Here is a 26096-nt window from a genome sequence, read left to right as displayed (position 1 = left end):
GGTCTCCTGTAGGAGGATGATACTGTGGTCTCCTGTAGACCCATAGGGGGTATTTGGCTTCCTTCCTTGATTTCAGAGAATTACTTTCAGAGTCACTTGATTGAGGGACAAAGATCAGAGGTGTTCTGAAGGAGGGTTGAACACAGTTACTACGTAGCCAGTCTATAATTTCTTTAAGAACCAGGAAGCACTTGCATGTTTCAGTATTTGTTTGTGGTGTCAGCCTGAGAGGGATGGAGAGATGGGGAAGGAACCATGTGGGAGCCATTGGAGAAAGTGCTCAGAGCTCACCCACTCCAAATGCTGCCATGTTGCCATATTGATTACTTTGATCCAAAAGGAATTGATTCCCAGTCACCCCATGAAATATGTTTTATTTCTCCTATACTGATTAAAATAAGATGTAAATTTCTACTTTTTCACAAGAAGTTTTCATTTACAAAGCCGTTTTTCATGAACAAAGTCATCTGAACCAGAAAGAGAGCTGGGGAGTTCAGTCACTTGAAGCCATCTTCCTAGCTGGTTTCTGCATTCAGCATCCATTCTCTTCCCTTCCCTTGATTTGCCTCCTGACCCGTGCATCCCAGCTCCTTTCTACAGCTTATCATTGAGTCTTTTACTTTTGTGAGATTCTGTGAGGTATATATACACACATATATGTATATAATTGTATATGTACATGTATAATTAATTTTTTCTCCTGCTCATCTGTTCTGTGTCACTTCAAATTGATCAGCTAAAGAATCAGAAGGCTGCAAGTTTGATATTGTTCCTCCTTTGCCCTTGAGAAGTTTCAGGTCGGGAGTTCTAATACACAGGGGACACTAAGAAGGTCGCCTGGCTCCTCCTGGCTGGCGTTTCTCTTCCCATCTGCCTGCGCCCAGATTCCCCAGTCACGTCACTCTCACACTTCGCAATAGGCTTTGCTGAGGCTGCACTGGCAGCTGTCCCCAGTCCTCACCCCCACCCCCATATTATCATGGCTGTCTGTCGATGCAAGCACCACAGCTTCACACCAAAGGGAACAAGGGGTTTATTCTGAGGCCAAGGCCTAGGAAAACAGCTAGATCACTCCAGGTCCCACATTCCCACATGGAAGCAATTTTGTGAAGTTTTGCAGTGGCAGAATGAAGGAAGCAATAAATGAAGGTAACTGTAAAACACATTGGTGAGCACATCAGAGGAGCGGGGTACAGCCAGGCAGATTCCTCAGATGATGGAGAGGTGGGTAAGGAATGTTTTTTTTTTGGGGGGGGGGTGCTAAAGATAGCCCCAAATAAATTATAATTAAAATACTTGGATGAGCAGCCCCTTAAGCTCTCATAGTCATTGAAGTTTTAGTCAGGCATCAGCCTGTGGAGAGTCTTTCCAGCAGTTCTCATGGTCAGTAGCACCTGCCTCCCCTCAGGCCCTCTCCTCCCTGTTTGTATTGTTTCTTGTCTGTCTTTCTTTGTTACAAAGGACTGAGTGGGAATACTTGTCTGTTTTATTTACTGATGTGTGACAAGAGCCAAGTGAATGCCTCATGCCCAGGAGGGGTCAGTGGTTGTTTATTAAATGAATAATGAATGAAATGAGTTTGAGTAAACCAGTCAGAGACTTAGCGACAAAGCCAACTTGGAAGCCCGGAGGAACCTCCTTCTCAAATAAGGAACTGCACTTGGCTGAAAGGTTCTCAACAAGTTCAATTGACTAAGAAATCCCAGACAATAGGATTTCTTCTCTCTGTTGATGATTCTGCCTGATTGACTAGCTGCCATTATTACCTGTTTCTGGCACCACTTTATTTAAATGTCACGTGAATTATAGTTCTAAGATGTGCTGCTCTGCCAAGGTTTTGTTGCTGGTTGATGTTTCCTGCTGGCCCTGAAGAGCTACGTGTGGGGAAGCTGGTGTGGTTGGCTCTGGTAAAGGGATAGGAGTGGAAGAGAAAAATCAGAGCCAATACCAGAGTGAAGCTGGGCTCGAAGGAGGAGGAGGAGGAGAAGGAGGAGGAGGAGGAGGAGGAGGAGTCGTCATTCTGACCCTGGCAGTTGGATTCCATCACAGTTGTCATCTCTAAAGGGCATTAGTTTATTCTGGAGCCACTTTGAATGACCGTGGCCCTAGAATACAGATTTAGGCTACCCCCGATTCGATGTTCCAATGCAAAAGTGGTATCATGAAGTTTTTATAGTTTTATAGGACAAAGAAAGCCATAAATTAAGGCAATTTAAAATACATTAGTGGGTATGCCAGGTGGTTACACTGAGACAGGGGGACTATTCTGTAGGCCCAAGATGCTATCTGATGACATTCTTAGCTCCCGGATTGGTGGAAGCTGGTGTTCTGCTAAGTTAATGGCTTCTAAGAGGTTTTTATTTGTTATCACAAGATGTTAGTTCTAAGTTAATAGCTTCTAAGAGGTTATTACTTATTATCATGAGGTGTTAGTTCAGATACAGAGAAGGCTGTTCCAGAGGCTGAAACTAGCTCAAGAAAGAGTAATTAGCCCTCTGAATCTACAAAATTCCAGTGTTTCTACAGAAGTGAAATTCCAGTGGATCTACCAGTCCTGGCAGACACAGACTCCTTCCTGGAGGTTGGTTGTTTGTTTGTTTTATCCACAGTAAGACGCAGTTTCTTTTCAAGTCTGTATGACTGAATACACAATGGTTGAGTAAATATGGATAAATGTTCTCAAGAGAGAGCGCCAGATCCAGTTGTAGCATCTTGGTTTCTCCTCCTTGGCTTATGTTGATAATGACGTCATCATTCAGTTTGCTTTTAGCCTTCCCCGCTTCCCCAAGAAGTTTGTCAGTTTTCCTTGACTGGGCAGGTTCTTCTGTATGTCCTTTCCTTCCTCCTCTGTAGCAGTTGGCATTGAGTGTTGTCCTGGTAACACTGTTTGTGCTGCCTGTTTGGGGCCTGTAAAGCTGTGGCGATGGTCAGGCTTCCTGTGTCACCATCCATGAACCCAGAGGGTCACAGGAGGTCGTTGACTGCTCATCCTAGGTCTCATTCCCAGTGGGCTCTTGTGCCCTTGCGAAGGCTTCAAGTCACTATGAGGTCAGCTGAGTGGGCTTGTCACAGGGACATGGTTCTTAGTGATGCTTATGTTAGTGGACCCTAGCAACCATAGCAAAGTAGGCTCAGCCACCTGTCTTCAATAGGCCAGTTAAAGAGACAGGCACTAGTAAAAAGCAGAGAAAGGCGATTCACTCCATGTGGCCACACCGGGGGTGGGGGAGAACAAATACAAAGTTCAGTGATGTCCTTACCCAGAATGCTCATCTTGGGGGAGTCTTGATGGTGTACTGAGGGTAAAGGTGTGTATAACTCAGTAGTCTAGTCAAGATGTGGTCCCATCCATCGCTGGTCTACTATAACCTCAGCTCTAGTCTTCCCTTCAAGGTGGTCTGACACCTCCTGGGACATTCTAGTTTGTTCCAGTTCCTTGGAGAGTATCATCTCAATAGCCTGATTGTTGAAAGGAGGGAACATAGTGTCTCCTTGGACAATCTTCTTTCCTGACAGGATGGACAGGATGGTTGCATCTTCTCCAGGTCCTGAGGGGAGCTCAGCTTACTGCAAGCCAATTTTAGGAACAGATTAACTCCAAGGAGTCCATGGTGGATCTGAGATCTGACTACAAGGGCTGTGGGTCTTGAAACCAGGCAAGACTTGGCATCTGAGCCTTGTTCTCCAGTGGCTAACCAGGGCTAACCAGGTTTCCATTCCATATGCTCACAGTGAAGTTTTTCATGGGATGTATAGCCTGAATGGAGTGAGGACCCAGGGATGGCCTAGAGCAGTGGTTCCCAATGCTGAGATCCTTTAATACAGTTCCTCATGTTGTGGTGACTCCAACCATAAAATTACATTGTTGCTACTTTAGAACTGTTCTTGCTACTGTTATGAATTGCAAATATCTGATGTGTAGGATATATAATATGTGACATTTGACCCCAAAGGGGTCTCAACTCACAGGCTGAGAACCACTGGCTTAGAAGATAGGAGAGAGGAAGACTTGTTAAATCTGGGATGAACCCGGACACTTGCAAGCTTTAAAGAAAGAAAAGCTATTTCTGATCATCTCGGGGGAAGCTTCAGGCCCCAGCAGCTGATCTGCTGGAAGCGGTGAGCATAGCACTGTACGAGAGGGGACAGATCTGCTGATTCCCTTGGACTCCTCCATTTGCAGTTGCCTTTCCCAGGCATGGCTCCTAGGAGAATTCCTGAGGGAGAGCTGTGCAGACCAGAAAGCTGAAACACAAAGCCAACCCAGGAATCTCTCGGTGTTCACAGAAGTGGCTTTCTAGCTAAATCAATCCCCTTAGGAGCCTTCCTATGCTTAAAATCCCTGTGTGTCCTCAGGCAAAACTCCATAATGAGACTATTACTCACAAGTAATGGTCTTGAGGACAAGGAATCAGGACCCTCTGGCCTGCTGGTGGCTTTGCACTGGAACTTTAAATTGAGGTGAGCGGCATTTAACCTGAGTGCCACATCTTAATTTCTGTCAAGTGTAAACTCAATATGGGAAAAGACTCTGAAGAATTTCCACTACTATGAAAGGGTTCCAGCACCAAGAATTTTACTTTTCAATTTAGAAAAACACTTAAAATATAAAATTGAAGAAAACATCTTTCTTTCTTTCTTTTTTTTTTAAATAATAGAAGACAAAAATAGCAAAAGGCACAGACAGGAATAAAATTCTATGTAATAAACTGAAAGCAGAAAAGGTATGTTTAAGTATCTTATTATGCAGCTGTGCCTTAAACCCTTCAAGGAGAAACACACACACACACACACACACACACACACACACACACTCCTTGACTAAGAAGGACAGTGATTCTTTATGAACCATTAAGTGCTATAATAGGGTTCAGACTGAATAGCAGCATTTCCTATGTATCAAGCCAAATCCTGGGGGTGGTGCTCCTGGTATTTACAATTTATATAAATTACACTCTGTGTGTGTTCATTTTAATAAAACCTGGTAAAGTCTATAGAGTATGCTAAAGATCTAGGGTAGCGAAAAGCAGATGTAATTTTGAGTCTCAATACAGCTTTGGAGAGAGAATTCCTTCCTCTTTGAATCCTCTGGTTTTTTCTGATAAGGTCTTCACCTGCTTGATTGAGGTATGCCTCACAATGCTGTTTAATCCAAAGTCCATTGTTCTGAATGCTCGCCATGGTTCTAAAACACCTTTGCCACAATCTCCAAGCTGGTGCTTCACCCAGATAACCAAATCCATAGCCTAGCCAAGTCGAATCAATAATATAGATCTGGAATACTGGAGAAAGGTCTGAGCTAGAAGGCTAAGTAGACAGTTGGTTGCCTACAGAAAACAACTTCAGCCTTGAGTCTCCCAAGGAGCCTGTTGCTGTAGCCATAATCCTTTTAAAATCCATGAGAAGTTTCTGATGTGCTGTCCACATTTAACTTCTCTGTGGCTTGTGACACTGGTTTGAATGGTTTCCTTCCCATTCCCCTCTCCATTCTGGTTACATCATCTAAGTATGTTCCTCATCACTGGTCATTCTTTAAGACAGACACTTGGAATTCAGGGTAACCCCCTCTCCCTCTCCCCCTCCCCGTATGTGAGCGCCAGACACTTGTCAAGTCAGGCAAGGAACCGAAGGAACAGCACTGCCCGTTCCCTCTTGAACTCTCTGAAGGCCTAACCTCTTCTGGCGTTTAGCCCGCGTGCATAGAGCTATCCCTGTAGTCAGGGACAGTAACTTCATTTGCTCCTCTGAGTGAAGTGGGGAGCCATTATAGGGTTTCAGTGGAGGAGTGAAGGGTCAAGGGATTTTAAAGATGGTTCTAGCTTCTTCATTGAAAGTGGCCTTTCCAGGATCAGAAAGAGCTTTGAAGTCAGGTGTTGAGGAGCCAGGAGTCTGAGTTTGGTTTTTAGGTAGACCTTGTACTTTTTGGTGAGTTGGATGTGAGGGTTTGGGACTCAGAGATGGGTCCAGGTTTCTGAAGGATGCTGAAGGATGTTGCTGCTATGACCTGGGCTGTGGGAGGTCACAGGGAAGCAAACCCAAAGGGAGGATAAGGAGTTGCATTTGAGATGTGTAACTGTGTAGCAGCTCTGGACATCGGAGAAGGTGTGCATAAGTGCAGTAAGGCGAAGACCCCAGAGGCAGGAAAGCATCTCTTGTGAAGCCTGGGCCCATGGGCAACAGTAGTGAGACCACCGAAGGTGTGTGTGTGGAGGACAGGGGGCTCTGCTTTCCGAGCCAGGCGAGAATCAGCAAGTCATGCTGGGAGTGGAGGGACAGCAAGGAGGACCAGTGTACTGGTGATGAAATGAAAATCAGTGTTTGGGAACAGATTACAATATATAAATATTGTAAATAAAGATGACATAAAGACACATTATTGATGTATTAACATTTTTTAATTGTTTCAGGTCACTGTATTAGCTGTTTATTCCTATATAACAAATTTATGTGCACACAATAGATATACATTGAAGATTACATGATAGATTGCATGTGGGACAATGTAGTCGATGTTGCTTAAAGGTGTAAGGAATTAGGAGGCCTGAGTGCTGTCTGGGATACTGGTCTGGGTGCTGGCCTGAGTGCTGTCTCAGGTACTGGTCTGAGTGTTGTCTGGGATGCTTGTTTGATTGATGGTCTGGGATGTTGGTCTGGGTGCTGGTCTGAGTACTGTCTGGGGTACTTGTCTGGGTGCTGGTCTGGGTGCTGGTCTGAGTACTGTCTGGGGTACTTGTCTGGGTGCTGGCCTGAGTGCTGTCTGAGGTACTGGTCTGAGTGCAATCTGAGATAGTGGTCTGGGATGCTGGCCTGAGTGCTGTCTTGAGTGCTGGTCTGAGTGTTGGCCTGAGTGCTGTCTTGGGTATTGGTCTGAGTGCTGACTGAATTCTGTCTGAGTGCTGGTGTGAATGTTGGCTGGCTCTCACTTCAAATCTGTGGCCATTTCTTACATACTAGTGTGAGGCTGGATCCAAGTAGAAAATACAACACAAGAGCTTGTACTTGCTGTTACCATGTGGCTTGGGTATGTAGCCTCAATGATGAATAAGCTTATGGGAATTTTTTACCTGTGAATAAACGGTATCATTAAACTTTTATACTTTTTGAATAGGGATTATTATATTCATAAAGGTGTTCCCTACTTCAGGAAATCTTGTAGAATAATTACAACATGATTGTTAATATAATTTGATATCTCCTGCTGTGCAAAACCAATCTGTCTTCCCCAATAATCCTTTTTTTTCTAGAGTAAGTGACTGAAAAAGAACAAATTACCTTTCAAGTCCTAATGGATCCTAAGCAGAAAGCCTCGGCTCACACAGTTAAAAGGGGCACCAGCAAACTCAGGGCCAAGACAAAGCACAGGCCACTGGCTTTCAACTTAGGGCCACAGGACTTTCAGAATGGAGACCTTTCTGTCATCTGTGGGTGTCGCTGACCAGCCATACCAGCCCGGCAGCCATGGTTCCTCTGACTTGTTGGTCTTGAAGTCAGTCGAGGGCATTGTTCTCCAGCTGCCTGGCACAGAAGGCTGGAGAAGCTGCTATTCTCAGCAGACTGCCGGGACCATTGAGGTCCCAGATTTCAAGAAGGAGCCCCCAGAATGCCGGGTTTGCTGCACTGGTTGCCATTAAATTGTCAGCACCCATAATCAGTGCCATACACCCAGTCCTAGGCTGTAGTAAGTGCCAAGTAAGTGTTAAGGGAGAAATTAAGTTCTTTAGGTCCAGGAATGCATTTATATAAGAAGAGCAAAGTTTGTGGAGCAAGGCATTTAAAATACTGATTTTTCTGATTCTATTGACTACAGTAAAACTGAGTTTTCCTTATGACAAGTGCAGTTGGGAATGTTAAGACTAGTCGCAGTACATGTGTGTGAGCATCTCTTCTCTGAAATACTTGGGACTAGAAGGGTTTCAGATTTGAGAGGTTTGGGCTGCCAAGATGGCTCAGTGTGTAAAGGTGCTTGCTGCCAGGCCGGATGACATGAGTTCAGTCCCTGCACCCCATATGATGGAAGGAGAGAACTGACTGCCTAAAGTTGTCCTCTGTTCTCCACACACATGCTGTGGCATGCACAGACAGACAGACACACACAGATGCACAGACAGATGCACACAGACAGGCACACAGACAGATGCACAGACAGACACAGACAGGCACACAGACAGACAGATGCACAGACAGATGCATGGACACAGACAGGCAGGAACACACAGACAGACAGGCACACAGACAGACAGGCACACAGACAGACAGACAGGCACACAAACAGACAGACAGGCACACAAACAGACAGACATGCACACAAACAGACAGACATGCACACAGACAGATGCACAGACAGACAGGCAGGAACACACAGACAGACAGGCTCACAGACAAACAGGCACACAGACAGGAACACAGCCAGACTCACGCACAAAGACAGACATTTAGGCACACAGACAGACAGACAGGCATACAGACAGGCACACAGACACACACAGACAGGCACACAGACACACACACACAGACAGAGACAGACACACACAGAGACAGACACACACACAGAGACACACACACACACAGACAGACACACACACAGACAGACACACACACGCACACAAACAGACATATATACTCACAGAGACAGACACACACACACACAGACAGACACACAGAGACAGACACAGACACACAAGAGAGAGACAGACACAGACACACAAGAGAGAGACAGACACAGACACACAAGAGAGTGAGAGAGACAGACAGAGAGAGAGAGAGACAGAGAGAGAGACAGACAGACACACACACAGAAACACAGAGAGAGACAGAGACAGACACAGACACACAAGAGAGAGACAGAGACAGACACATAAGAGAGTGAGAGAGACAGACACACAGAGAGAGACAGAGACAGATAGACAGACAGACACACACACACAGAAACACAGAGAGATACAGACACAGAGAGAGACACAGAGAGAGAGAGACACACAGACAGACACACATATAGACACATACACACAGAGACACACACACAGAGACACACACACAGACAGAGACACACACAGAGACACAGACACACAAATGGAGACACAGACACACACGGAGACACAGACACACACAGAGACACAGACACACACAGAGAGACAGACACACACAGAGAGACAGGCACACACAGACAGACAGGCACACACAGACAGACAGGCACACACAGACAGACAGGCACACACAGACAGACAGGCACACACAGAGAGACAGGCACACACAGAGAGACAGACACACAGAGAGACAGACACACAGAGACACACACACACAGACACACACACAGACACAGACACACACACAGAGACACAGACACACACGGAGACACAGACACACAGAGAGACAGGCACACACAGAGAGACAGGCACACACAGAGAGACAGGCACACACAGAGAGACAGGCACACACAGAGAGACAGGCACACACAGAGAGACAGGAACACACAGAGAGACACACACACACAGAGACACACACACACACAGAGACACACACACACAGACACACACACACAGACAGACAGACACACACAGAGAGATACACAGAGAGAGACAGACACAGAGAGAGAGACTCACACACACAGACACACACACACACAGACACACACACAGACACACACCCACATAGACACACATGCACACAGAGACAGACACAGTCATACACTCACAGAAACAGACACACACAGACAAACATAAAAATTTTAAGATTTGAGGGGTTCCGGAGGAGAGGAGGAATTTTAGAATAGTTGAATAGATTTTGTTGATTGAGTGTCCCTCAATCAATCACTCAAATTGAGTGTAAAAACTCTTAAGTGTTCCAAAATCTAAAATGTTTATAATGTGCTGAAAAGATGCTTTGATTCCTCTCATTATCCACCCAGTCTTTTCCTGATAACCAATGTGGTCTCTTTAATTGATGTATCGAAGCATCACGCTCCCATCTTCCCAGAGCACAAAAGACAAACAAGTGTGTTCTTTGAAAGCCATCTACTGCTTCTCATCGGTGTTCAGATAAAACCCAAGCTTGCTGGCACCCCTGGTCCCTCAAGATCGGGTGCCCACTCCTCTCTTGAACCTCTCTGTGTCGCATTCTCCCTCACCACCAAGCTCTAGCCACACTGACCACCCCAGTGTCTCCTTGGAGACACTCCTAACTGAAACTTTCCCCTTTGGATCCCTGTATGTCTGTCCCTTTCTGACTAGTCAGAAAACCGTTCCCTCCACAGAAAGGCCACAGCTCTGGGGACACACTGTGTGAATACCTTGTTTGTATTTTGTCCTCAGCAGATTTTTACTGACACACTTAATTATTTACCGCCTACAGCCAGAATATGAAAGTCGGGGACCTTGTTGTGCCACAGTGCATGGCACATAGAAAGCATGAATCCAGTATTGATTGATCCAATAAATGTCAATGCAGAGAGTCACCTCAGTAGAATGAGGTGGCATGTGAGGTTGTGTGAGCGGCCCACCAGAACTGGTCAGGGCAGGTATTCCCTGTGTTCTGTCCTTCTCTTGTTCACTGCTGAGCTCTCCCTTGCTTGTCCGGGCACTACCACTGCCCCAGCCTGTCCCCAGCAGCTTGCCTGCTGCCCTGCTTGTGCCCTGGAGTCAGTGTGCCCTCTCTCTGAGCTGCACTGTGAGGCACCTTATGCCTTTGTGTAGAGCATGCTTCTCCTACTGAGTTCTCTGGGAATGGAGGACTTGTGTGCACCAGGTGCAGTGCTAAGCCATGGCTCTCTATTCTATTACTTAATTCCTCTCATTGCCCTATGAATAAGGTCTTTCCATCCTCACCCTGGGAGCTGCATCCCAGCAGATCCTGCCAGATGCAAGCCCCCAGGGTCTGCTGGCACCTGCAGAGCATGTGTGCTTAGAGGAACCAAGAATGCCTGGAGCAGGGCAGCTATATTGAGAGAAGCCAAAGTCAGGTGGAGCTTGGGAGGGACTGGTTTATGAAATGAATAGCCCTTTCCTGTTAGGAACAATGGGAAACTGTGTCTATGCCTTTGGGGGTGCCTGGGGCACCTGTGGGACCTGTGCTCAGAGCAACTAAGGCAGTCTGGAGTAGGACAGCTGTGTTGGGAGAGGTGGAAGTCAGGGCCAGGTGGGGATGAGGGAGGGTGGCCTATTTTATGAACATATCTTAGCTGTTAACATTAAGAAGCAGTGAGTGAGAGCTGGTATTTTCAGGGCCTGCTTGGTAAGAGCTTCAGGATCTTGTGTTCAGGCTCAGTCTGTGGCCCAGCTGTGGTTCCTCCTGGCCATGGCTCAGTGTAGATCACTTAGCCTCTCTGAACTCTAGTTCCTTTAGCTATAAACTGTGCCTGTCTCAGCACAGTTGAGCAACGAACATAGTACTGCTGTATTCTAGATACTTAGTGCTGTGGTTAAAGAGTGAAAAGCCCCACCCGAGGCTCACAGGTTTGAAGAGTTGATCAGTCTCCAGGTGATGGCGCTGATTGGAGGGTTGTAGAATCTTTAGGTTGTAGAACCTTTAGGAGGCTCAAGAGATGCTGTCTATGCTTGCTCCAGGTAGTAAAAACTGGGGCTTTTCTCTGCAGGTGTTTTAAATTTACTCTCATATTTGTGGTGTGGATATTTAAAATTTAAAAAGCATTTAAAACTTTATGTGGATGACAAGTGTTTTCCCTGAACACGTCTTTGTAACACACGCACACCTGATGCCTGTGGAAGCCAGAAGAGGGCATCAGGTTCCCTGGAGCTGGAGGCACAGACTGTTGTGAGCCACTTTGTGGGTTCTGGAATTTGAACTCTGGTAACCTGTAAAAACAGTCAGTACTCATGACTGTTGAGCCATCCTTCCAGCTCCCCCGCTCCCCCCCACCCCGTGCTGTGGAAAGTTGCTTATGTGAGATTCACCTTTACTATAACTGTAGGAGGGACCCAGTGTCGATTTCAAATCAAATGAAGGGAATCAGCTCCCCTTCAGACAGGTCTCCCCTCCAGCCACTTCCAGTCTTTGATTTTGTGACAGGACAAAGTTGTCATTTGCAAAGGTCATTCTCAGAAACCACAGGCCAAGTTGCAAAAGCAAAAACAAAACACTTATGATGTCTTAAGTAAGATTACTTATCGCGGTTGTTCTTATTCACATGTGGACTGTGCACATGTCTTACAAGTAAGTGGAGATTATATTTATTGGATCTCTGTCTTCCTTTCTTCTCACTTACCCTAATTGCACAGTCTGTAAACACAAAAGAACCTTGTGGGAGGAAGATAACCCACAAGAAATCCTATTACTGTGTCAGTAATCACTAGCTGTTTGTCAGGTGGCCCAAGGTGCCAGGATTGCTGGTGCATGGGTGGGCAGAGACAGTGCAGGATCTAGAAACAGACCCTAAGCAGTCATATTCCTTGCTGGGGGTGTCTGGTGTCCATTGCCTGGAGGCATAGAAATCACTTCTTAGCTAAACTGACAGTCTGGGAGGCATCAGCTATCCTATGGGGTAAGGAGTGGAGATTCTCCACCTTGGACAGTACAGACATTTCATCATTTTCACAGCAGACTGACTGACGGACAAGGCATTGGCTAGTCCAGTGTCTCAGAGTCAAGAAGCCTGACAATTAAAAAAATGCGGAGTCAGCAAAGTACATATGGCCTCAGTTGCCTAGTGGTATGGGAAAGGCTTTTGTCCAGGGCTTACAGAGGGGGCTTGTGTGAGGCTGTAGCAGGGGGAGGTGCCCTTCGCAGTATCGCTCAGAGCAGACAAATTGTGGAAGACAGGGTGCTTCCAGGTGGAAAGTGGCAGGAACCACAACAGGGTGGGGCTCAGAAGATAGCTAACTCACCCTTCCTGCCTTCATTGTATAGCTCTGGGCTTTCAAACAAATTTCATTTGGTTTGGGTAGATAAACGCTGGGAGCAACTGTTATCAAGGGTCTTCCTCCTGTGATATAAATGGCACCCACCACATGGCCTTTATCTCTAGAAGAGCTTAGGTTTGCAGGCACTGTGTGCCCAGAGACACACATAAAAATGTTATTTGCATTAGAACCACTTGGCCTAAGAAAACTTTCTGGGATTGGTTCCCAGAGCTTCTGAATAGGATGTTGGAGGTGTGGCCTAAGCCTCTACTATTCCTGCTGCTACCTCAGGGCTACACCTCCATCACACAGGGTTACCTTCTTGTTTAAAGTGCTTGTAATGTAAATTATGAAGTTCATCATTGATGCAACTGTTTTATTCATAGGCTTGTCTTGTCTCTTTTAAACAGGTATTTTGATGTTGGACTACACAATTTCTTAATCAGGTAAGCCAGTGCCTTTTGATCTTAGCTTTGACCAAAACAGCAAAACTGTTATGGAAGAATGCAAATAGAAAACAGTAGAAAATGATGGTGGTTGAGTTACTTGCTAGGAAAAAATTTCGAACACCATGTGTGTGTCCACCCAATCCCACCTGAATAATGACTCAGATCTGTTTATATCAGGGGCGATAGATATAAGTTGTCTTAGTTTGCTTTAGGCTGCTGTGATTAAAACACTGTCCAAAAGCAACTTGGTGAGGAAAGGATTTATTTAAGTTTGCAGTTCCACCATCAAAGGAAGTGAAGGCAGGAACCTGGAGGCAGGAACTGAAGCAGAGAGCACAGAGGAATACAGCTTACTGGCTTGGTCATTTCTTATATAGCCTAGGCAGACCTGTCAAGGGATGGTACTGCCCATCGTAGGCTAAACACCCCTACCTATAGCAATCAGCAATCAAGAAGATGCTCTACAGACACGCTCAAGGGATCTGATGAATCCTCTCAAGGGTAGACAACCAAAATTATCCACCACATTTACTAAGTTATTACTTCCATGGATGAAGCCACTGGAAAGATAAATAACAAGTGAGAAAAGTGAGCTTTATTGACTCATGTCAGACATCCAATAGTCCATCTGACCAATTCTCTCCCATTGAGTTTAATCTTTTAAAACTGAATCTATCACTTGTTTTATAGTCATGGAAATATGACCTAATGCGTAACGGCGATTCTAGATGGGAGTTTATAACCTAGTTTGCTGGTGAGTTTTAGAGTTTTACCAGTGCTGTGTTATGGAACATACTAATTTCACATACCTATGAAGTTAAACAAATTAAACAGAAATTAATAGATCTGAAGACTAACAGTGCTTATAAAATGGTTATGATTTTGAAAATCAACTTTGTGAGACTAAAGCAATGGCTCAGTGGTTTAGGGCACTTGTTGCTCTTGCAGAGGTCCTGAGTTTGATTCCCATTCCTACCTGGTAGCACACAACCACCTGTAACTCTAATTCCAGGAGATCCAATGCCTTCCGGCCTCTCTGGGCACCAGGCACAAAAACTGTTTACATTATACAGGCATGCAGGCAAAATACACACATAAAATAAAAAAGAAAACTTTCCTGTGTTTTCTAAATTTTTCATAGTGATCATTTTTTAATAACATTAAAAAATAATTGAGATGCCTGTCAAAAACTTTGGAGGGAATAATAGTTGCTGAGGAGTCACTGTAAACAAAAGGGTGAGGGAAGCAACTATCACTGGCTGGTTTTCCTTTCTGTAAATATCAGCTCATGTTTATTGATTTGTTAAATTCTAGTCATTGTGGCTTCTGTGCATGTCATGTGATGGTTCAGCTTGCTCCAAGGCATGACCCTTCCTTACTGGTAAGATACTGAAGTTGAGAAACTTGTGTGGAATGAACCTTCACCGAGCATTTATGAAGGGAGTGAATGAATGAAATGAGAGGATGTCCGATAGGCTGGGAGACTCTGCTTCTGCAGTCAGTTAGCTCACCATTCACCTCCTTCAAGGATGTGTCTGGATGCTGTCCTTTATAAACAAACAAACCCAACTTTGTCAGATTGTGGCTTGACTAAGCCATCGTCTGCCTTGAGGTCTCACTCTCATGTCCTTATCTGGACTCCAGACAGATGGGCAGTGGAGGAGACACAGGCATGGGTCTGCTGTAGCTAGTGCTGGATCCCTGGTTCAAGGCCTAGTTGAATGGCTGTAGCTAGTTACTCTGGTTAGTGTGTGAAACAAACAGAGCTTGGGGAGGGACGTTTTCCTCTGTCCGGTAAATCCTGGGGGGTGTTATGTCCCCTTTGCTCAGAGGCAGCAAAGCAAATAATACAGATTGCGTATGGTTGGGGGTTGAGTGCCATCTCTACTTGCCAGCACTCCAGTTTCTGTGAGCCGCTGTTTTCATCCTCCACCACATGCTGGCATCCCCCAGCAAAGGACTTAAAGACCCCAGAGTCTATTCTTGTCTCCCTTGCCCAGCTCAGGAGTGTCAGGGCTGGGGAGACAGAACTGGTTGATTCGAGCAGAGTGGTCCTTTGTCTCCTGAGTTCTGGGACCAGATGGGCTGGTGCTGGCTTTCCACCTTTCTTGTTCTAAGCTTGGGAGGTCAAGCACAAGAGAACAAGTGTGTTTAAAGTTGAACTCAGTGGTAAGAACCAGTTCAGTGGCTTGCTAAAGCCAGGCTGCATGCACGTGGAGAGAACAACAGTGATTTTTTTTTTTTTTTTTTTTTTTTTAGTTCTGCTCTGAGGAGGAAAGAAAAAGCAGCTGGTGCAGAGGGTGGGCTAAGTGGATTCTACTGTTTAGTCACCAGAAGATCTAAATCAGTATTCAGATGCTGAGAAAGCTGTGGTGTTATAGAGCAGTGGTCAGTGACCCTGCTGCACGAGCAGTGGTTGGTGACCCTGGGGCACACTAGAGAGGAGTGCCATTTTCCTGTTTATGGATAGGAGGGACGGAGGGAAGGAGAGCGAGAGCGAGAGCGAGAGCGAGAGCGAGAGCGAGAGCGAGAGCGAGAGCGAGAGCGAGAGAGAGAGAGAGAGAGAGAGAGAGAGAGAGAGATCTTGAGTCTTTTCAAGGGAAAAGTATATTCCCACTTGTAAAGGAAGATGTGTAAAAGGGGTTGGCACCATTTCGGTTTCTTTTTGTTCCAAGAACTATTTATTGGCTCCAGCAAGCCCCTCAAGTGTTCTCTGGCTTGTCAAGCTGGTGCTGCCTGCCTGAGATTAATCAGCTGTAGCTTTGACGTGGATGGTGGTAATGTTGTCTTCTCTGGAATGATGTAAGCCTCCCCAGAGAACATTCTGTGATCTCAAAGCTGAAGAATGAGCTTCCTTGTTGGTGCTAGTGTGGCACAGGGCTTAGGCAGGAATGGGCAGTCACATGGGAAGTGTGAGCATTTTCCTCTGGGTGTTTTATGATGACTGCAAGATAGTGATGAGCTCCACCCTTCTTTATCTTACACAAACCAAAGGAAAGGCTTTCAGGAGTCGGAACGGCCACTCGACAGAGATCCTCAGAAGACTCTGGTTGGAATTCTCCGTGTGTCACTACAAAAGAGAAAGGGAAAAGGACCAATTTGGCAGGAAAAGATTGTAGAATATAATGCCTTTGTCTCATTATGGACAATAGGCTGTCATGTTTAAATTTAGCTTAGTCTGGCTTTGGCAAGAAAGTAAAAAAGATTTGTATTTAAAAAAAATTTTAGTTTCACTTTTTTTTCTCATTTGTTTATGTGCTTATAAATTTAAAACCATTAAAAACTGTATTTTTCTATTTTTTAAATGTTGTATAAATTTAACATTTTAAATTTAACATTTTAATCTATTCCAAATGTATATTTCAAATGGTTATCTTTTTTTCCTTGATAGCAAAATAGTTTTTACTATAATTTCCACATTTATTTGAAATGACAGTTTAGCTTATCCAAGCTATTATTTTGGTCAGGAAGAGGATATCTTGACATCTTGTTAGGATTCACAAGGGTACAAAGTGTGAATGCCACCTTGAGTGTTACTGAGATGAATGGGTGAAGGCTGTGAGCCTCCAGGGCCACTCTAAAGCTTTTGAGAAAGTTTGTGGAGTTGATATAACTCTTGGAAAATTAATTCCTGTAGTGATTTTTCTTGTCAAGTTGCCACAACCTAGAATCACTTGATAACCTCCATTGAGGAACTCTCTAGATCAGGTAGGCTTGTGGGCAAGTCTAGAGGGAATTGACTTAATTGTTAACTGATGTAGGAAGACCCAGCTCACTGTGGGCAGCAGCATTCCTTAGGCAAGTGTTTCTGAACTATATGAGACAGGAGACAGCTAGATGAGTAATCAAGCCAGGGTGGCTTTATTCTCTCTCTGCTCTTGGCTCAGAGAATGGTCTCTCTAACTGCTTGAGCTCCTGCTTTGACTTCCTCTCAGTGAAAAATTCTGACCTGGAATTATAAGTCAAATAAGCTCCATCCTGATAAAGTCAGGATGTTTGTCACAGTAACTAACAAAACTAGAAAGATTCATCTCATACGTGGACAGATTCTACCTATAGCACGGTGTTTAATATAGCACTGATTTGATCCTGTACAAGTGAAAGCACTTATATGAAAACACAACTCACCTTTCCAAAACATGATTTGTACTGATGGAGGGAAGGTAGACCAGATGGCTGTTCACTTCTCATTCTATCTTTTTTGCTCTAGCCTTTTCATTGTGGATGTGGTATCTCAGATTGTTGAAAGGATGGGACTATCATTAGCATGCTAGCTAAGCAATGTAACAGCCCTGCCTTTGGATCTCCCTTGCTGACACTTATGCCTGACTGGTTCGTACCTCTGTTCTTCAGCTTCAGAGTTGGGTTCAAAAAACGAACTGGGGCTTGAACTTTGAGTCTCAGTGATGTTTGAGGCTTGCTGTGGCTCCACATACATGGGCCTTGCTACTTTTCCCTGGCTGACTTTTTATTTATTTATTTATTTATTTATTTATTTATTTATTTATTATTTTCTGGCTGACTTTGAGACCCTGGGCTCAAGTATCCTTTTACCTCAGTCTCCTAAGTAGCTAGGACTACAAGTATACATCATTGCACCTTCCACCCCTTTTAAGGTAGATAATATCAGTTACAATGTGAACTACTGCAGGCCATTGTAGTGTTGTTCCTGGTGTTGATGAAAATGTCTGCTCACCATCATTGCAAGTTTGTCTGAGATTGTGTGATGCCCAAAGTCTCTGGAAGAGTCTCCCTTGCATATTTAAGAAGTCAGGTGGTCAAGTGAAGGATTCATTCGAGGTAAAGGACTCCCCGGGAAGAAGGAAGAGAGCCATCAGTAAGCTGTTCTTTGCCTTTATTCAGAGGTCCCTCGAGACTCCTTTGGGTTACCAGCTGGAAACTGAGAAGAAGGTTTAATGGAAAGGTGGAGGTTCATTCCTGGGGTAAGGTCCAGGGGAAGAAAATTCTATTTAGTCCAACAGCTTAGGAACAGCAAAGCACACTGAATTTTGAGTCCATCGAGAAAGCCCTTGCATACATGTTTCTAAACACACATAGATGTGAAAGCCACTGCATACATACATGTTTCTAAACACACATGGAGGTGAAAGCATATGTTACTAAACACACAGAGTGAAAGCCTTTGAATATGTATTTCTAAACACACATGGAGATGACAGTTCCAACAGAAACACTTGCTCAATTACTGAAGATTTAATTTCCTTTTTACTTCGCAAATATAACACCTTTTTTAGTGTTAAGTAAATGTTTTTAAATGATGGTATAAATCATGATCTTATTAAAACAGTGTTCCTCGCTGAGCCTGGTATCTTGTGTCTTTGGAGTCTTGTGGGTCAGTCAAAGGGGACAGGTGCAAACACTATGCCATTTTATAAAGGGGACTCAGCAACTCCTGACTGTGGCATTTTGAGGAGGTCAGTCCTGCATCTCACTGAGACTACTCTAGATGCTGCATGCAAACCACTTAACACTGTGCTCAGAAGCAGTGGGACTTGACAAAGGCTCACTTCGTCTTTACCTGCAGGAGAGTCACTGGGTATAAGTGTCTCTGTCCTGTCCCCCTCCACTTTCCTCCCTGCAGCCTTTTTCCAGGGCCCTGCATGCACAGATTATGAAACTTTCTGACTCCACGATCCTCCTGCCTGGAGCTCTGCTCCTGAAGCCATGCTGGGCTGGGTGGAGCCCCATGGAGTCAGCGTAAATACCTAGGTATCAAAGGTCAGCTTTGACACTACAGGGTAAACCGAGGCAGGCGGTGAGGTATGGCATTGGCAATTGGGGTCAGTGTTGAAAGCAGCTGATGGGGAGTCAGCATTCAGAAGGGCTTAGCAGGGTATGTCTAGATAGCAGCCAATGGGGGTGCACACATGCACGCATGTACACGTAGAATGACTAAAGTAAAAGCAGACTCCAACATTTTATTCTTTTAACCCTTTTTATACCTCTTAGGACAAAGTTTTATTACCTTATAGCCACAAGTTACACATTTTTTAGACACAATCACCACAAAAACATATTTTTCAAAAACAGATTGAAATCATTACATGAGGAAATTACAGTAGGATTATTGAGCATGTATTTCAGTTTTGAAACTTATATCTAACTAAACAATTCTTATCTATTTTTCTCTCCACAAGTTCATTGTAATCCCAAAGCAATAATTCTCTTGTCATACATTAACAAAGCTTAGGCAGGCCAAGTCTACAGTAGCAAGCTTGGCTGAGGACAATCTCTACTAAGGAACAGGTCATTTGTCTTATGTCTTATTTTGATGTCTTGATCAGCTAGAATGGCTATTCATCTGCTATCTGTTCTTATACTCATAATAGACTTCTTTATTCTTTATTTATTACCTTTCTATTTCATGGTGCACACAGAAAACCTGTTACCACATTCCTAGATCACCAGACCAAGGAACTCAGGTCCAGCCCAGAATGAATGCTTTCTTTGATTGTTAACTTGTCCTAAGCCTATTTTTCTTGCTACTACAACTACCTGCTTGTAATGCATGTAAGAGTGCCTGATGTATTCTTTCTTTCTTACTCTTAGTTTTGCCAGTCTATGAGGAAGGGGCACATTCTATTCTTGATTCTAACTTTAAGCTATCAACTACCCAAACTTCCTAAAATGATTAAAATCAAGATAACTTCCTAAAATTACTTAAATCAGGGATTCCATAAAACCATTAACTCATCGAAACAGCATCATCTCAAGAACTTTCCTTTTCATGTTGATCTACAGGAACCTTGCCCAACAGATCACCCAGGAAGTAATCACACCAAGCTATAGGCAGTGAGGGTCCTATTGTCTATTCACATTAAAGCCAAATAAATGAGGAGTATGGCAATGACAAACATGAGAAGGCACATCAGTAGTAAGAAGCAATCCTGGGGTGAACTCCCTGGGGCCACACCTTTTCAGAGAGCACTTATCTTAGTTGAACAAGATGGTGGGCTGTCTCCAAAGACCTCACTTGTCCACTGTAGTTCTTCCTGCATGGCGCCTGCCACCTGGGTGACTTTTGTGCTCATGAATATGTAGAATCCATGCTTTTAAATTGTGTGTGCATGTGTGTGTGTGTGTGTACACATGTCACATATTCTCCTAGACAGTGAGTGAGGTCTTTCTTACCTGTATATTCCCCAGCCCCCATAGTGCCCGTTATCTACAAGTTCCTCAAAACTGGATAAATTTTGGTAGCAGTGGCTGATCCAGAAGAAACTGAGGCTCCCCTGGTCAGCAAGAGTTGACAGAAGTGGAAAGAAGCAGCTGGAATACTACCAGAAATTCTTGACAAGTCAAGATACAAAGTCATGACAAGTGAAGATCAGTGAAGAAAGCAAGGCGAACCAATACCAGAGCGTTGTCAACGAAGACCAGTGAAGACCAGCAAAGAGTCGCCAGGAGAGCCAGTGCAAGAGTATCGTCCACTGTTGGGTTATACTTATACTCTTTACAAACATTCTGTGTCCTCACAAGCATCTACTTCAGCAAACATCACATACCCTTTCACCAGGCAGCTTCCAGAAAAACCACCACATGTCTGTTCTCAGCAAAACAACCTCTCACGTGTCTGCTTCAGCCAAACATCTGCTCATGTGTCTGCTTCAGTAGAACATTCTCTCATAAGACAGCTTCCAGAAAAACATCACATGACACAACTGAGTCTCCAAAGACACCAGATAATCCCACTTCAGGAGATTCTGTTTCAAAACAACAACAAAATGTCTATGAAGCAATGGAGGTGAAGGGACATGATCTGACATTCATTTTTTCCAAAGTCAATCTGACAGACTTTGTGAGATGTTCTTTGTTCAAACCAAGACCATGCCTGGGGTGTCTAGCTGGTGCTTGCCCCTTAGGGAAAGCCTCTACAGCAGCTACTCTAAAGCTCCTTAAGTTGGGCATCAGTAACCCAGAGTCACTATATCATCGCCCTGTTTACTTGTGTAGAAGGAGTAACTTGACCCACGAACCCTCATGTGAGGCAGTTCACTGTCAGTATAGTGGTGCTCTCTAGGGCATGGGCAGCTTCTAGTTTCCCTGGTGCCAGGGTTTGGACACAAACTGGACTTTCTTCTCATAGCATAACCCACTGTCTCCAGATCTCTCAGCAAGCCTGGGTTCCAGCTCCTTCCATGGCTCACCTCTCCTCCTTGTCCAGCTGTTGATGGCCCAACTAGCCATCTACCATCCTGCCTTGGATTTCAGCCATGCTGGGCTGAATGAATGGTGCTGACTTCCTCCCTGAGCTGACAGAAAGACATCTGTTTCTGGCTCCCTCTCAAATCTTGGCCTGATGTCTGGTGTCTTCTCTCATTTCTTGTCAGGAGCAGAGTCCATCACAGTTACTTAGTGCTAGGGACTGCATTCCTGGTCTTGGGCTCAGATACTCTCAGTGTCTTGAAACACTTTTCATTCCTTTGCTGGATGGAAGGACCTGGATCGTGGCCGCCAGGTCAGCATTTTTGGTTCCTAGATGATTCTGTGACCCATTGCTCATTCCACCTCTGCTGCTGTTGCTTTTGAGGAAAGTGTTACTAGAGGGTTTTTTTAAAATTTGTTTTCATCTTTATGACTACTATATTTAGATTTGTTAATTAGAAAATATGGATTAAAAGTGACATAAATGGAAAGAAACTTTTTATACTCCGAGTGTTGACATCCACAGTTCTTTCAAGTCCCCATATGCAATTCTACATGTAGCCATTGCCAAAGATAAATGTATCTGTTAATAAATTACAAATAATGCCGGGTATATCAATGGAAGGACTCACAATATAGGGGTGCTTTTTTAAATGCAAAAATGTAAGATCCCTGGTTCCTAAACAATGCAGATGGCTTGTTTACTGGGTGTTCATTTGTGGAGTGTTGTCTTAGTCACCTTTTGAATTGCCTTCCTATGTCTGAGGTTCTTTCTGCTTTTTGGGGGTCATAATGTAAGCCAGAAGCCAGACACATTCCGCTTTTCTGCACACCACAGGTCTTAGAGCTCCAGTCTTGAGATTTAGATTCTGAGCTGCCATGTGTGGATGAAGGTGCAACCCAGTGTGCAGCCCAGGAATGGCTGGAGTGACACCCACTTTAAGAGATAGAGGTGTTGGTCTGGAGTCCAGTTTGGCACCATTGAGCTCTGGTGGGAAAATTTGTGAACAGTTCCTGACTGTGTTGCCCCCTGGCTGTCTGTGAAGTGCTTTTGGAGGTTGCACAGGCTACTGGGGTTTCCTTAATGAGCACTTTTTGTGGTTTAACTGGAATACATTTCTATTATTTATATATAAAATAGATAACTAAGGTAGTTATGTGATGTTCAGGGCTGACACTCTGCTCAGCAGGGGGAGCACATGATCTTCCATGAGGCTTTGCCCATCAGCTGCATCGATTCCACACACCAGAATTAAACCAAATTGCAGCTATTTTTTGCATCAGCACAAGAAACTTCCTGTGAGATGGGAAGGGCATGAGGTCGTGCACTGAAGCCCGGGGCTCGGGGCCGCCTGACATCTCTCTGCTGCGGTGATTTTTGCTTAAGTCACTTCTCGGGCCTGAATTTTCTTATTTGTGAAATGAGAGAATTCTTCCAGATAAACTTTAAGGTCCCTTCTGATTTCTGGTGAGTGGTGCTGGCGTGTCTAATATTAGCTCCTGTCCAGATCTGTGCCAGCTGAAACTCTGGCTGTTAATCCCACGTGGCTATTTAAATTCAAGTTGATTATAATTCAGTGAAGTTACCACGGCATTGTGATAGAATATGGAGTAGATACTTGGCTTCGTCTGCTGGTTCCTAGCACAGAGCCCTTAAAACCTTTGTAGATACGCACACCAGGAGGACCTTCGCCCTGAGGTTTTCCTTTGAGCTCAGTCCCTACATGGATTGGCCAAGACCTTTGAAACTCCCTGACCACCAGGAGTAGGACTCAGCCTCCAAATCCCTTAGAATTTCCAAGTAACAGAAGCTTCTCGTTCTAACGAGGCAAAGTCTAATGGACTCACAGCCAGCCGCAGGATGGGGGACCTGTTGCCAGGGGAACCAGCCATGAGTGTAGAAGGTTTGATCTTGTCACCCCCAAGCCAGGCAGGAAGAAAACTGAGGATTTTGTTGCTCATGGCCACTGTGACACTTTTCATAAAAGAACAAAGGAAAAGGCTTTTCATGTTGAACACGATATGACCTAGCACTGTGAGGGGGCACCTGGGAGGTGGAGTATTCAGAAAAGGCTAGCAGTTCACAGCCCCTCCTCCCATGATTTGTCTAAGGATCCCTTCCCACTATCCTTATAGTGAACCTGTAAACATATATAAGCCCCCCCCCAACTCCCCACTTCTGTGAAACATCTTTGGAAAGTGAACTGAGATGCCCATGGGTATTTTGGGATTGTCGGTGTTCATCTGGTCACTCAGAATCAATAGAAAACGGCCAATGGCTTGTGTGCAGTCTCTGAGACTGCAGAGGTGGGGGCTGCCCTGTAGGATTGAACCCAGAGCCTGTAATGTTTGCTCCCTCCATGTGGCTAGTTTCAGAATTACTCAGTCGTGGAGAGTCAGTTGCCCGGTGTTGGGGGCAGATCTGTTTCATAGCTCACAGAAGGATGCTGAGTTGGCGGTTCCTCTCTTGATAGGATACACTCAGCAGCTCAGTTGCAAAAGCCACATTTTAAGAGCTCGGTAGCCATAGAAGCCACTGCCCATCCTGTCGGACAGTAGATGAGAAGCATGCTCTCAGGGTCGGGTGACAAGGTGGGGCCTCTGCTTTCCCCCAGAGAGGTGCTGAGCCTCTCCTCCTCATCTCCCTGCCACTCAGATTGTGAGCAACCACTTGAGAGTCACCTGGCTTGCCCCACACAGACATCTTCCTAAGTACACTAACCCTGTTCTTACGCCTCTCAACAACTGTAGCTCAAGAACACACCCCAAAGCTGGAACTTGGGATTATTCTAGAATTTTCTTTCTATTTTACATAGTTTCTTTTCTTGTTGCTGCAGCCAAGCCCATGACAAAGGCAATGTAAGAAACAAAGGCTTATCTTGGCTGCTCACAGTCTGAGGAGGTACAGTTCTACCCTGGCAGGGTGAGTCTCGGCTGCGGGAGCTCCAGGCAGCTGTCACAGGTCCATACACTGCATCTGCCATCAGGAAGCAAAGAGAGATGGCTGCTGGTGCTCAGCACCCTTTCTCCTTATTCAGCCCAAGGTCCCCAGTCTGTGGCATGGGGCTGCCCACAGTGAGGAGGTTACTGCCACCTCAGTAAACCCAGCCTAGCAGTCACGCCCTAAAGTTGATCTCCTGAGGTTCTACTGCCCATCAAAGTGACAACCAGTGTTAGCCATCACAGAGTCCTGACCCATGTTATCTGTCATGACTCCCACTAGATGTTACTGTATCTACCCCCTTTTCTTCATCCTGTTGGTAACACCCGACAGGGCCTCTTTACTCTCTCACTGGCTCTCCAGTGTGAATCCCACTCACCTGTAGTTCCTTTGTTCCAGGGCTTTCCTTCAGTCCCTGCTAGGAGTGTTGACTCAAATACAATTTCAAAGCAAACACAAAGCTCATCTAATTAGCAGCTTGCCTTCACATCTTGTCTGCAGCTGCCCTATGCAGGTGTAACTAGGACCCCTCCCCCAGATATCTCGGATGGGGCCTCTGTTCTCTGACAAACAGTCCTCATGTCTGGTTCCTTGTTGCCTCTTGTTCCCACTTTGTCAGGTGCACATAAAGGTCTGACTGTCTGTGTCACAGGACACCTGACTAAGGGATAGAGCTGGGGTTGGGGCAGGCCTTTGGGGAAGGTTCACAAGGACTTTTGGGATGACTGGTGTAAGGAAAGTATATTCAAACCCCATAGTGGGAAGACCACTATACATTCAACCACATCAAAGAGATATCTTCTATTCAGAAGAGTCTTGAGGTCCATGAGGGTGTCCCAGGGGCCTGACTTTGACCCAGGAATGAAGAGATGTAAAGCTTTTGATGTAGCAGGCATGGAGGTTAAGGGGTCTGCAATGGGAGCCCAGGTGCTCATGGGAATTTTGCCCAGAATTGGGTCTGCCAAAGCCATCTGGCAGAATAATTATCTCACAACTGCTGCTCATCCAGATGTTGTGTAAGCTCATGCTCTTTACCCCGCACTCCCCCCGTTCTGCTTTGTGTTGTCCAGAGTTGATTCTGTTGCTTTTAACTAAAAGCTCCTGAATTATACGTGACTGTAAGCATACACACAAGGTGGCAGAGTACTTCACTCTTCTCTCCTAATAGCTTGGTGTTGAAGGGGCACATGGTCTCTCTTATACTGCAAGACAGACAAACTTGGGAAAACTCCAGCTATGTAAAATTCGTGTTAACTACGACAGTCTTTATAATAGAGACAGGCAGATCACTCACCCAGCTTTATCCAGAGCACAAGGAAAAAAACATTTTTTTTTTCGAGACAGGGTTTCTCTGTATAGCCCTGGCTGTCCCGGAACTCACTTTGTAGACCAGGCTGGCCTCGAACTCAGAAATCTGCCTGCTTCTGCCTCCCAAGTGCTGGGATTAAGGGCGTGCGCCACCACACCCGGCAACAATTTTTATTATAGGGTGAGCATAGTTGAAAAGTTCTAGCAAGTTCCTAGGAAATAAGTATTTTAAGTGCTAGCATTTGCCTTTATTGGTGCAGGTAATCTAACAAAAGGGAAGTAGGGGAAGAGAGGGGCAGCTGAGTTCTCAAGATAGGAAAGGGGGAAAACACTTGCATACTGTACTGGCTAGCTTTGTGTCAACTTGACACAGCTGGAGTT

At 45.0% G+C, this 26096-nt stretch overlaps 1 protein-coding gene across 2 annotated transcripts in view; it reads left to right on the top strand.

Moving 5' to 3' along the window:
• Positions 1–26096, top strand: part of Hhat (hedgehog acyltransferase) — a 256294-nt gene that overhangs the window by 94892 nt on the left and 135306 nt on the right. For both annotated transcript variants that reach the window (XM_021198909.1, XM_029538880.1), the window contains one exon: positions 13262–13297. In XM_021198909.1, the coding sequence (XP_021054568.1) occupies positions 13262–13297 (36 nt within the window). The remainder of the gene's footprint in view (positions 1–13261; positions 13298–26096) is intronic.

The sequence above is a fragment of the Mus pahari genome, chromosome 5 (assembly GCF_900095145.1).
Source record: "Mus pahari chromosome 5, PAHARI_EIJ_v1.1, whole genome shotgun sequence".
In the NCBI taxonomy this organism is placed as follows: Eukaryota; Metazoa; Chordata; class Mammalia; order Rodentia; family Muridae; genus Mus; species Mus pahari.
This window is presented reverse-complemented; position numbering and strand designations above follow the sequence as displayed.